This window comes from Hemitrygon akajei, chromosome 10, assembly GCF_048418815.1.
Source record: "Hemitrygon akajei chromosome 10, sHemAka1.3, whole genome shotgun sequence".
In the NCBI taxonomy this organism is placed as follows: domain Eukaryota; kingdom Metazoa; phylum Chordata; class Chondrichthyes; order Myliobatiformes; family Dasyatidae; genus Hemitrygon; species Hemitrygon akajei.
Genome location: NC_133133.1, coordinates 125878630 through 125892363, shown reverse-complemented (window position 1 = coordinate 125892363; position 13734 = coordinate 125878630). Strand labels below are relative to the sequence as shown.

General features: G+C 40.9%; 1 protein-coding gene across 1 annotated transcript in view; it reads left to right on the top strand.

The window, feature by feature from the left end:
* Positions 1-11137, top strand: part of kdm5a (lysine demethylase 5A) — a 158773-nt gene extending 147636 nt beyond the window's left edge. Inside the window, exons 27-28 of the mRNA XM_073058897.1 lie at positions 223-618; positions 9807-11137. Of these exons, the coding sequence (XP_072914998.1) occupies positions 223-618; positions 9807-10007 (597 nt within the window). The 3' untranslated portion in view covers positions 10008-11137. The remainder of the gene's footprint in view (positions 1-222; positions 619-9806) is intronic.
* The last annotated feature ends 2597 nt before the right edge of the window (positions 11138-13734 follow it).

The following is a 13734-nucleotide window of genomic DNA, read 5'->3' as shown; positions in this document are numbered from 1 at the left end:
AAATAGTGAGAAGGTGTCCACTATCATCAACTTTAATGTCTCAACACCAAAGAGCGTACTTGAAGATAACACGATAGAAAATGTTTGAGAATAATGAGGAAAATAAGCCTATTTCAAGAATTTAAATAATATTCCAGTTTGAGCAAGGGAAAATGTTGTGTCTTCTGGTTCTTGTGGCTAATGTTTTCAATGATCCTTCTGATGATTACTGCTTTATTTCAGGATGATGGCCCAGAGGAAAAAGCCATCCGAATTAAAGTCAAGGATTCTTCTGAGAAAAAGCGAAAGCGGAAACTGGAAAAAACTGAACTGATCTTGGGCGAGAGCAAGAAGTTAAAGGAGCTTAGAAAGTTTGACAAGCCCAAAAAGAAAAAGCTAAAGCTGAACCCTGAGAAAACAAAGGAACAGAACAAACTAGTGAAGAAATTGGGCAAAGAAGAAAAAGACAGAGAGAAGAAGAGAAAAGAGAAGTCCAAAGAGAATACAGAGAAAATCTTAGAAAAGAAAGAAAAGAAACTGATTTTACCGGCTCGAGAGGATTGGTCTGCAGCAGAGGAGTCGGAGGATGAAAATGCAGTTTGTGCTGCTTTGAATTGTCAGCGTCCCTGTGGAGAAGAGGTTAGCAGTCATATTGCATTAATGGTGATGATTAGGACTGACAGCTTTATTGTTCACAATGGAGTAAACCTGGTATCTGAATGGATTAATAGTTTAAAGAGAGAACCAGTAAGGTTAATTGTAAGATTTGTTAAATTTCCTTAGTTTTTAATCCAAAGTGGAAAAATTGAGTCATTTGGAGTTTAAATGATTTTTAATTTGCATAAGAGTTACCATAATGGTAGCACTGCAGCTGATAGAGATAGATAGATAGATACTTTATTCATCCCCATGGGGAAATTCAACATTTTTTCCAATGTCCCATACACTTATTGTAGCAAAACTAATTACATACAATACTTAACTCAGTAAAAATATGATATGCATCTAAAATCACCCTCTCAAAAAGCATTAATAATAGCTTTTAAAAAGTTCTTAAGTAGTTTACTTAAATACATTGAGTCCTAACCCCGGCACTTTAACATATCTTACTCCTGGCGGTTGAATTGTAAAGCCGAATGGCATTGGGGAGTATTGATCTCTTCATCCTGTCTGAGGAGCATTGCATCGATAGCAACCTGTCGCTGAAACTGCTTCTCTGTCTCTGGATGGTGCAATGTAGAGGATGTTCAGGGCTTTCCATAATTTACCGTAGCCTACTCGGCGCCCTTCGCTCTGCTACCGATGTTATACTCTCCAGTACTTTGCCCACGACAGAGCCCGTCTTCCTTACCAGCTTATTAAGACGTGAGGCGTCCCTCTTCTTAATGCTGCCTCCCCAACACGCCACCACAAAGAAGAGGGCGCTCTCCACAACTGACCTATAGAACATCTTCAGCATCTCACTACAAACATTAAATGACGCCAACCTTCTAAGGAAGTACAGTCGACTCTGTGCCTTCCTGCACAAGGCATCTGTGTTGGCAGTCCAGTCTAGCTTCTCGTCTAACTGTACTCCCAGCTGGGGCAATGGTATTACAGCTCAGAGTTCAATTCCAGCATCCTCTGTAAGAAAGTTTGTACATTCTTCCTGTGTGCATGTGGGGTTCCTCCAGGTGCTCCAGTTTCCTCCCTCAATCCAATGATGTACCAGTTAGGTTAATTGGTCATTGTAAATTGTACTGTGATTAGGCTAGAGTTAATTAGGTGGGTTGTTCAGTGGGTCAGAAGGGCCTCTTCCATGCTCTATCTCTAAATTAATAAATTATCATCACATTCTTAAATATAACTAGCTTGCCTCAGTCCGCTGAGGAACTCTACTTGGTTCAGAGACATACCTTAACGAAATCCTCACTTTTCAGTTCTGCAGAAAATAAAACCTAAGTTGATTTTACAACCTGAACTCTACAGTCCTGACATAATTGTGGTAGACAGTTCAACAGCAGATGAGAGGAGGTGGTGGTAGCTGTAAAAATATCCTCACACTCCCTAGTGTCATGGCCTGGAATGTCAGTGCTGAAGACAAGGCTGAATCTTACACAATCAGAGCTGAGGGGATGATTTGGACTCCCCCATTACAAAAGCCAACCTTCAGCTGATTTACACAAAATGCTGGAAGAATGCAGCAAGTCGGGCAGTATCTGGAGAGGCATAAGCAGTCAATGTTTGAGTTAGACCCTTCATGGGTCCTGATGAAGGGTCTTTGCCTGAAATGACAACTCTTTATTCCCCACCATAGATGCTGCCTGACTTGCTAAATTCCTCTAGCATTTTGTGCATGTTCAAGATTTCCAGAATCTCTTGTGTGTAGGACCACACCTAATTTAATTCATTCTGTGTGATGTCAAGAAACAAAAACTCAGTACAGCAAAGGATATGGCTGTTGACTCATCCCGGCCATAGTCCTAACATTTTGTGATCCAGAGCTTAGACCTCTGTCTTGGCCAAATTGTTCTTGCAAATCTGAAATATTGGCAACATGGGGGAAACAAATCAGGAAAATAACAAAATATAACTAATTTTCAGCAAATGAATAGACAGTGTTAACTTAGGTAATACTTGGTCACTAGTAATCTGCTCACCCATGTCCAGTTTAGCTTTAAGCAGGGTCTCTCAGCTCCAAATGTAGACTGGAGAGCTGAACCCCAGAGGAGAGTGATATCATCATGGCAGTTCAACAATTGTGGTATTAAGAACATCGATGAATTCTTTGGAAAGCTGGTTAGTGGCATCAAGGGGTAAACATTCCAATGGTTGCAGGCAGGCCTACCTTCAAGATTCAGATTGATTTATCACATGTACATTGAAACGTGCAGTGAAGTACATCGTTTGTGTAAACAACCAATGCCCCCTAGGATGTTTGGGGGGTGTTGGGTTACAACCAGCAAGTGTCGTTGCACATTCCAGTGACAACATAACATGCCCACAGCGCTCAGCAGAACAACACAGAACACAGCAAAACAAGCCCTGCTTTCCCCACTATCTCCCACCCACACGTATATACAGTCCTCCAATCCCGGGACAGGCTGTCTTGGCCTCCAGCCTGCAGCTGGCTTGAATTCGCAGGGATTGGGTTTGGACTTCTGCAGCAGGCTCGCAGACAATTACTGTACTAAGGACGGATATAGTAAGGATTTGTTCGTTATTTACTCATAAACCTGCAAACTTCACTCCTTAGAACCCTTTTCACTTTATAGTACCTATTTTGTGGCAAACGAATCCAAGGCACCCTGGCATAGTGATGGGTTAAGGTGGTTATGGTTGTTTTTTTGTCAACTGTCCCACCCTTAGGACTTAAGGACAGTCTGCCAGGCTGAATTATCTTCAGCTACTTTCTTCCATTTTAAGGTTAGAAGTGGCAATGTTTGCACAATATTCAGGTCTTTTTGCAGCTCCGATGTAAGTGAAGGAGTACTTACCTGCATGCATCTAAACGAAGATAGCATACAGTTGATCAGTGGTAAAACAAAAGGGTACTGGGAACCATCCTGAGAGTGTAAGAGTACACAAAATAAATCTACTGAACACTTAGTTGAACCAAAGAGCTGGGGAATTCATAAAAGTAAGCTCAGATTATATATAAATAAGCCACTTAATAGTAATATATGAAGTGTATGTTTGTGGAAGGTTGCAAATGCATGTGAAAACCAGCTGATGACGGGGAGGAAAGATAAAGGAAATAAAGGTGGCAAATATAAGAAGGAATCCAGGACTATTTTGTATGCATGAAAGCAGGAAAGATTTATAAGAGAAGTGTGGCCCATGAGAGACCAAGGAGAAAATCCAGTGAGGACAGAGTGTGGTTGAGGTATTGGATATTTACCCAGGGAGAGAATGCAGCTGGGGTCTCAGCAGAGGAAGATGTAGTTTACAATTTGTATTTACTAAATATCACTAGAAATTATACTGAAAGATAGTTGCACTTAAACTGAATAAATCATCTGGTCTGGGTGACATGCATGCCAGGTTGTAAGGGAAGTAAGGGTGGTAACAGCAGAGGCCGTGGCTGTGTTCAGTGGTTCCATTTAATATCAGAGAAATGTATACAATGTACAACATGAAATTCTCACTCTCCACAGACATCCTCAAAACAGAAGGAAAAAAACCCAAAGAATGAATGACAAAAAGAAGAAAGAACCTCAAAGTCCCCTATCACAAGTTTGCTGATGATACTAAGCTGGGTGGCAGTGTGACATGTGATGAGGATGTTAGGAGAATTCAGGGTGACTTGGATAGGCTGGGTGAATGGGCAGATACTTGGCAGATGACGCTTAATGTGAATAAGTGTGAGGTTATCCACTTTGGGAGTAAGAGGAAGGCAGATTATTATCTGAATGGTGTAGAGTTAGGTAAGGGAGAAATACAAAGAGATCTAGGAGTCCTTGTTCATCAGTCACTGAAGGTGAATGAGCAAGCGTAGCAAGCAGTGAAGAAGGCTAATGGAATGTTGGCCTTTATTACAAAGGGAATTGAGTACAAGAGCAAGGAAATCCTTTTGCATTTGTACAGGGCCCTGGTGAGACCACACCTGGAGTATTGTGTACAGTTTTGGTCTCCAGGGTTAAGGAAGGATATCCTGGCTGTAGAGTAAGTGCAGCGTAGATTCACAAGGTTAATTCCTGGGATGTCCGGACTGTCTTACGCAGAGAGGTTAGAGAGACTGGGCTTGTACACTCTGGAATTAAGGAGATTGAGAGGGGATCTGATTGGAACATATAAGATTATTAAGGGATTGGACAAGATAGAGGCAGGAAATATGTTCCAGATGCTGGGAGAGTCCAGTACCAGAGGGCATGGTTTGAGAATAAGGGGTAGGTCATTTAGGACAGAGTTAAAGAAAAACTACTTCTCCCAGAGAGTTGTGGGGGTCTGGAATACACTGCCTCAGAAGGCAGTGGAGGCCAATTCTCTGGATGCTTTCAAGAAGGAGCTAGATAGGTATCTTATGGATAGGGGAATCAAAGGATATGGGGACAAGACAGGAACCGGGTATTGATATCAGATGATCAGCCATGATCTCAGAATGGTGGTGCAGGCTTGAAGGGCCGAATGGTCTACTTCTGCACCTATTGTCTATCGTCTATTGTCACCTCCCACACACAAGCAGCATCAACCCTCCCTCTCCCACTGCCCCCACTCATGCATTGACATTCCCACCACCCACCATGCAAGCAACAGCAAAGCCCCCAAAGATAGATGATGGTCTACAGTACATCAAAAACTTAACTGTTCACTCCAACATTTCAACATCCCTCCGTGTGTGTGTGTCTCTCTCTCACCTCTCCCCCCCTCCCCCTGGCAGAGACAGATATTGCTCCTTCCACAGAGAGATGGGAGACAGTCACTCTTTCAATGTTACAGTCACAACGTTCATAGATTCATTGAATTGCACAATATTCGTAGATTCAGGGATGATGTTGAAGATGGGAAAACTGCAATGTTACCACTTTATTCAAAGAAGAATGCATAGGTAAACACATAATTACTGACTGGGTAGTTTAACTTGCTGATAGGGAAAGTCCTAAAATCTACTGAACTAGCAGTCATGTGGGCAATTGGGGATTGTTTGATTCTTTTTAATTTAAAGGCAAATTATATTTAACTTGATCATACCCAAGGAAATAGGCTGTGTCGTCCACACCTTTGTGCTGAAATGAAAAATTCATACTGTTTTTTTCCTGTCACACCTCCAGCAGTGTTTTTGCTTTGATTTCCACCAACTACACAATTAACAGCAGTCATTTAATTTATCAACCCACAAGTCTTTAGGACATGAGTGGAAGTCAGGTCAACCTGGAGAGCCCAAACCAGCGACAGGAAAAACGTGCAGACAAGTCTGCTGAAGTCAGGTCCAACCTGAATCTCTGCAGCTGTGAGACAGCAGAATTAACTGCTGCACTGCTCTGAATTGCAGAATTATGGGTGTAATTCCTACTTCCCTTCCTAAATGCAATTTTGTCAGGCCCCAGAACTTGGGGGTCCAGGGCAAATTTTCCAAAACAACAGGTAAATCAACTAGTATAATTGACAACAAGTAGATGAGCTGATGGAATCTGCACGTACACTCAGTGTAATAGGTACAGGAGTGGGATCCGGTGTGATCTTCTGCTGTTGTAGCCCATCCACTTCAAGGTTCAATGTGTTGTGCACTCAGATGTTCTGCACACAACTGTTGTAAGTTGTGTTTGAGTTACTGTTGCCTTTCAGTCAGCTTGAACCAGTCTGGCCATTCTCCTTTGACCTTGTTAACAAGTCATTTTTGCCTACAGAACTGTCACTTACTGGATGTTTTTTCTTGTTTTTTGAGATACTCAATCCACCCTGTCTGACACCAACAATCATTCCACAGTCAGTCATTTAGATCACATCTCTTGCCCATTCTGATGTTTGGTCTGAATAACAACTGAACCTCTTGACCGTGTCTGCATGCTTTTATGCATTGAGTTGCTGCCACATGATTGGCTGATTAGATATTTGTATTATCAAGCTGGGGTACCTAATAAGGTAGCCACTGACTGCAGGTAGCTGATGAAATTTAATGCTGAGAATGTAAAGTGTTACATTTTAGTGAAGTCACAACTGAAGGAGGCACAAATACAGATCTGGGAGAGTTTATTTTTTCCAAAGGAAACTGGCTAGATAGCTGAGGAACTACTTAAGGCTATGGGGAGAGGGTGGGGTTGTAGATCAACTGGATTGTTCTAACATAGAACAGGGTCAGAATCAACAGTTCAAATGGCCTCCTTCCATGCAGACAGACAGACATACTTTATTGATCCTGAGGGAAATTGGTTGGTACCCATTCTGAAATTATGTGAAATAAGTTTCAGTCATGCACTTAGGGAGATGTGATTTAGAAGCAGGCCCTTCAGCTCAGAGTCCATCAACTGCCGGTTTATCCTGTGGTGACTCCCCTCTTGACACCCAAAGATTTTTCCTTATTTAGAAACACAAATCGGGAATGCGATGCATCCGTGAAGCTCCAACAATTCTAAAGATGCTTTACACCATTCAAGACAAAGCAGCCAACTTGATTGGTACCTGTTCTGTCTCACTAAAATTCAGGCCTTCTACCACCATCTCACTGTGGCTGCAGTATGTCTGAAGTCTTCCAAAATCCATCATACTTGGCCAATGAGGACTAGTAAAAAATTTGAGATATTTGTGGTTTGGTAACAATGCTAAGGAACCTCATTGTAAAATGTCTTAAGAGAAATAAACTAGATAGATATCATTATCACGTCAGCAAGAAGGGCTGATGTCACTTACTGCCAGCGTTATTCTTTAAATTGTGACTTTTTTCCTGGATCTCTGCTTTTGGTGCCTAATAGAGTTTTTCTTAGAGATGTGATGGAGCTTCCAATTCAGGAATGTTCTGTATTTGAGGTTAACGAGCTCCTAGATTTACTGATTATTTTCTTCAATCCAGCCCCAGTTCTTGGTTGATAAAGCCAAATCTTCTCAGGTGCCAATTAATTTGGACTTCAGGACAGTCCTTAGATGGGAACTCTAGCTCCTTATGCTGAGAGTCAACAGATGACCTGTAAGGAAGTGTCTGACAAGATGTAATAGTCCTTGATAGTTTTGATACTTCATTGCAGCAATGTTTCTTTTCCCTGTAATAAGGCCATATTGTGTCTCTCTCTCCCCCCCCCACCTATCCTTATTGTAGTTTCTAACATTTTTCCATTTAATAATGCGGGCCTTTAGTAGCATGCTTTCACTGTGTTTGAATAGTAGGATGAATTTGCTGCCCACCAGTTCTAAAAGCTGGAATACTTATCCCTTTCATCTTTTATTCTAAAGCTGTAGGATTTAGACCATAGAGTACTGGGAATGTCAGATTTTAATTCCATCTAATTTTTCCCAGTATGTATACCTTGCCAATCTTTAGTCCTCCATAATTTGTTATTTGTCTCCTGTTGTGAAGAAAAGCACTGAATATTTGTTCAGTGTCTCTGCCATTTCCGTATTCCCCGCTATGATTTATCTTATCTCTGACTCGAAAGATATCCTCATTAATCTCTCCTATCTGCATGGAATCACTCACATCTGATCTTGTACTTGTTGGTTTACTTGCATTCTGTTTGCTTCCTCTAGTCCTCAACTTTACTATTTTAGGCAAACTTTGAAGCCTGCTTCTGTTGATTCATCAGTTCTTTAACTCCTTTTCAGTGAGTTTTTATTTGTCACTGGGTAATTTATTTATTGAGAATTTTTATCCCTTTAAAGGATTCTCTGGTATTGTGTCTTTTATTTAGTTTCCTAGTATACCTCAGCCAGTCTGCACACTTTAACACTTTTCAGTCTGCTTAATGTTCTAGCTTCGCACAAGCACATGATCAAATTTTTCCCGCAGAATTTCTTGCTGCAAGGTTGCTAATTAACCTTATTTCATTATGAATACCAAATATCCTTATGCATTCTAAGAACCTAGACCGATCTACTTCTGCTAATTTTGTTTGACTTGTTCTTCATGGCCTTTTTTAATCTTAGGTATATTTATTCTGTCGTCTACTTCATTACTTCTCCACCAGGAGTCCCTTCTACTCATACACCATTCAGACTTGGAAATGTAGCAGTGGTCCTTCTTTGTCACAGAGTCAAAATCCTGACACTCTCTTCCCAAGCAGAAGGCAGTTCACCATTTCTGCATGAGAATGGCAGTAAATACCAATAAATAAAATCAAAGAAAATTGTGAATATGAACACAAAATGCTGCAAAAACTCAACTGGCCACAGACCCAAAATGACACCTGATTGCATTGTAGCTTCTGCAAAGAGCCGGCATCCAAAGACGACAATTTGTATCCTTGTAGAGACGTGCCTGAAATCTTATTGCCAAGAACACCCAGTTTAGTCCTGGAGAATCCTGTGATTCAGTGTACAAGGAATGTCCCATATTCAAACAGAAAATAGTCTGTCCCTTACCTTGTAAAACTTCTTCACTGCTTTGTACCAAAATGAGCAGCACCAAGACTTTCTCTCTGTCACATACAGAAAAGTACAGCTAATAATTTTTCTCAACAACTAAGTGGGAAATGGTTTGCTCAGAAAGCTGTCTCTTAGTTTTGAAATACAAGATTGGTAACTCTCGTTTCTGTGGCCACCTTGATCAGAAATATCCCATCTTTGGGTGCTTCATGTCCTCTGAAATTATGGGTGCTGCTGTGAAGTAAGTGCCACTTCACTCCACTCACTGAGTCCTGGTGCTTTCCTGTGCTTCTGCCTTTAAGGCAATGCAAGAGTGTTGGATTTTTCAGGAATGCCTGCTATTCTGTATACTACACAAGGTAGCCTGAGGACATTAGCACATTTCACAACCTTTCCTGAACTTATAAAGACATAATTGAGACTTGTAATAATATCTAAAACCCAAAACAAATAAATGAATTTTTATCTCATTGTTTAATAAAATGAATGTCATGTTTGTTCAACCAATTCACTTAATTTATTTGAGACCAATTTAAGTAGTGGACTGCTGCTATTCTGCTCTGTACTAAAAGTACACTGTAAATCAGATTTTATCAATTTTTAAAATGCATTCAGTTAATAAAGTGACAAGTGAATTAAATGTTGTAGATCTGTTGTGGGCGAGTAGCTTTTATCAGTCTCAATCCTGTCCAGAATATTTGAACCATCTGCCTGAATTATTTACCCCTTAATCGCTCTGCTTCCTGTTGAAGTTAATTGGCAGCACCAGTTGCGGATTATGTGACAGAAACTTCGAGCTTTCACAGTAACGTTTCTTGGGTCTTTGTGTGCTTCAGGTTGACTGGGTGCAGTGCGATGGAGGCTGTGACGAATGGTTCCATCAGGTCTGTGTGGGTGTCTCATCCGAGATGGCAGAGAATGAGGATTACATCTGTACCACATGTGCCAGGCAAGTGCCTCCTGGCATCAGAACAGCTGAGCTGGCTGGAACATATACAGGCACGTCGTTCTTGGAAGATTCAAAGGACAGCAGCTAGTCCATGCCTTTTACGGGAAGTACTTTCAAGCTTTCAGATTGAAACAGGACTCCAGTCAGAACTGACATGAACAGAAATCCCTCGCAGCCTGCCTTTTTAACGAGGGAAACAGAACATATGGTTAAGATTGGGGTTGTAAAACTGCAGTCAGAAACATCTTGTACACTACATAGTGCTTGGAAAAATGCCTGTTTGGATTTGGGGGATCTGAGGGAGTGAAATAAGGGGAGGACTAGTTGCAGGAAAAGGGAAGTTGAAATAGTGAGGGGAGCCACAGTGACTTCTATAATATATCCCCATCAGGCATGCACAAGTTCATCTCCAGCTCAAGCAAGAAGGCAAGAATTTAATTAGTTTCAAGTCCTTTTTTGTTAACTATTTTTAATTATATTTGGGTTTGAAGTTGGACTTTGAATTTTTCATACTTTGAGCTTTAAAGCAGGCCCTTTATTTAAAAGTGTAGGACATCTCGCAGTTTAGTGTTGGCAGCTCTTAATGACTGTAAATGACTCCTGTACATCTTGGGCTTTGTATTGGATAACCAAGTAGATATTATACGTACAGAGTGCCCTTGTTGAACAAGGGACCAACAATACCTCGAAATAGTTCACAGGTGAGATCACAGTTAATGGCATACATGCACCAATTATGCCTTCTGACCCAGCTAAACTAAAGAGGACAAACACATTCTTCCTAATTTCAGTGATTTTAAGTATTTATGCTTGTTTTGCTGTAAAATACTAAGCTGTAAAACTTTGTGTCAATGTTTCCCTGTTTTTATTTATCAATTTTTCCATATGAATTTATTTGGCAGGGTGGAGAATATCAGTTTTTCTGCTGATGTAATGTGTAGCAGGATATAACTTTTATCTAAGTCTGAGGATTAATCACTTGTTGCAATTTAAAACTAATACAGCAACTATAAAACTGGTGCGGTTCCATGTTTAATTATGAAGTTGTTTTCTGAAAATGGGAAGAACAGAATGTACATCATACTTGAACGCGTTGACCGGATGCCTCCATACTGTTGCTAAGAGGTTTAACCTTTTGAATGTAGAATTTTCTTCCATGTGTTTTTGTCTCCATTTATTCAAATTAAAGGGAGACTTATGCTTTTGTACACCTAACAAGTTCCAGTTTAATGCTAGACCGAGTGCTTGTGACAATACTGGTTCACATCTTATCTCCTTCATTCCCATTAAACATATCCAACTCCATTTATTTGCTTATCATGAAGCATGGGAAGCAGAACAACGTTGTCTTCTGTTGAACTACAAATCAGAAAGATAACCTGAAACTCTTATATGGTTAACTTGCTGCTCGTTCAATTCAATTCAGTCTCTGTCAAAATAGTATTCTGAACTTTTGCATGCAATCTGTTTAAATTTGTCCAAACACACAAGGGATGTTCTTTAATCTTTCATTTCTGAACTATTTAAAGTCTGTTTCAGATGAATGAGTTGCATGTATTCTGCCCAACAGTAACTCAAAACAGAATGCACACATGAGATCACATTTAATGTCATAAACCAGTGTCTGTTTGGATTCGACTGATTTTCCTCCTTAGGTGGGTTGAATCTCCAAATTTAATTGTTGGATCTGTGATGAAGTATTTGTTTCGAATGTTTGTAGCAGAGATATCACAGCTGAGTAAAGCATACATTCAGGTTTCAACCTCATTTGGGTGGTATCATTGAGGGAGTGTTAGATTGACAGATCGGGCTTAATTTCTGTCTACTGAAGTACACCTTTGTACCTGATATGTGATGAAACAATGTTTAAACAAATTAACAGGCAATTTTTTTTGTGTTTAAACAAATTAACGTCACAGTCATTTTTATAAATGACTGGATGAGGAAGTAGAGGGATGGGTTAGTGAATTTGCTGATGACACAAAGGTTGGGGGTGTTGTGGATAGTGTGGAGGGCTGTCAGAGGTTACAGCGGGACACTGATAGGATGCAAAACTAGGCTGAGAAGTGGCAGGTGAAGTTCAACCCAGATAAATGTGAGGTGGTTCATTTTAGTAGGTCAAATATGATGGCGGAATATAGTATTAATGGGAAGACTCTTGACAGTGTGGAGGATCAGAGGGATCTTGGAGGCCGAGTCCACAGGACACTCAAAGCTGCTGCGCAGGTTGACTGTGTGATTGAGAAGGCATACAGTGTAATGACCGTCATCAACCGTGGGATTGAATTCAAGAGCCGAGAGGTAATATTACAGCATAATAGGACCCTGGTCAGACCCCACTTGGAGTACTGTGCTCAGTTCTGGTCGCCTCACTACAGGAAGGATGTGGAAACCATAGAAAGGGTGCAGAGGAGATTTACAAAGATGTTGCCTGGTTTGAGGAGCATGCCTTAATGAGAATAGGCTGAGTGAACTGGGCCTTTTCGCCTAGGAGCAGCAGAGGATGAGAGGTGACCTGATAGAGGTGTACAAGACAATGAGAGGGATTGATTGTGTGGATAGTCAGAGGCTTTTTCCCAGGGCTGAAGTGGCTAGCATGAGAGGGCACAGTTTTAAGGTGCTTGGAAGTAGGTACAGAGGAGATGCCAGGAGTAAATTTTTTACGCAGCGAGTGGTGAATGTGTGGAATGGGCTGCCAGCGACGGTGGTGGAGGCGGATATGGTAGGGTCTTTTAAGAGACTCTTGGATAGGTACATGGAGCTTGGAATATTAGAGGGCTATGGGTAACCTTAGGTAATTTCTAAAGTAAATACATGTTTGGCACAGCATTGTGGGTCGAAGGGCCTGTATTGCGCTGTAGATTTTCAATGTTTCTAACTTGATCTTCCATGAGCTTTTCATGAAACACTGTTAACAAAATACAGAAGTAAGAGTGGGCCATCTGGCCTTTGGATGTGCTCCACCTTTCAATAAGATTTTAATGATATCTCAGCCTCAGCATGTTCCATCCTGATTCCCATAACCTTATGGTTCAAATACCATTCCCAGCCTGGAGATATTTAATGAATTGGAATATATAGCTGTCTTGGGTATAGAATTCTAAATATTTGTTGCCCTCTGAGGGAAACCTAAATTCACTCTTTAGTAGTTGACCTAAACAAAGATTTCACAAGATTTTTAGCTGGGGTTTGATGGAGATTTTTGTTACTCTCCACCTGCCCCCCCCCCCCCCCCCCCAACCATTGGTGTTTTGGAGAATATAACCTCCAATGGAGTTTGGGGCCTCTTTTTGACCAGAGTCTGTGGTCTGTGCTGTGACTACTGACTTTATGAACCTTAAATCCCGAACAAACTAAGGTAAAGTTAGCACCATGTGAACTCTAAATCGGAAAGTCTGTGTAGTCGTGTTTGCAAGGCCAACTGCATGATATCTAATTCATGGAGCCTTGATGTTCTTTCTTGACAGATAGCAATGTGTGATCTATGATTTAGCTTTTGCTGCCTTTGTGCATGTGTGTTCTCTGAACTGGATTGTTTCAGTCCAAGGTACTCTCAGAACCTGGCATCCTGTGTGCCATTTATCTGAATTAGATAATGTAAGAATTATGCACCTTTTAAAGTGTATGGTGTCAGTGCCATGTACTCAACGCATTTTTGACTGTCGTGGTACTGTGAGCAGACTGAATTGTTAAGCTGAACGCAGAATAGCCTCTGAAGTCGAATTCATCAGAACATTCATTGAACTTGACAATCATTGCTTTCTGTGAACTGGATAGCTTCAGCACTGTGTATTTCCTGAGCTTGATGTCATCAG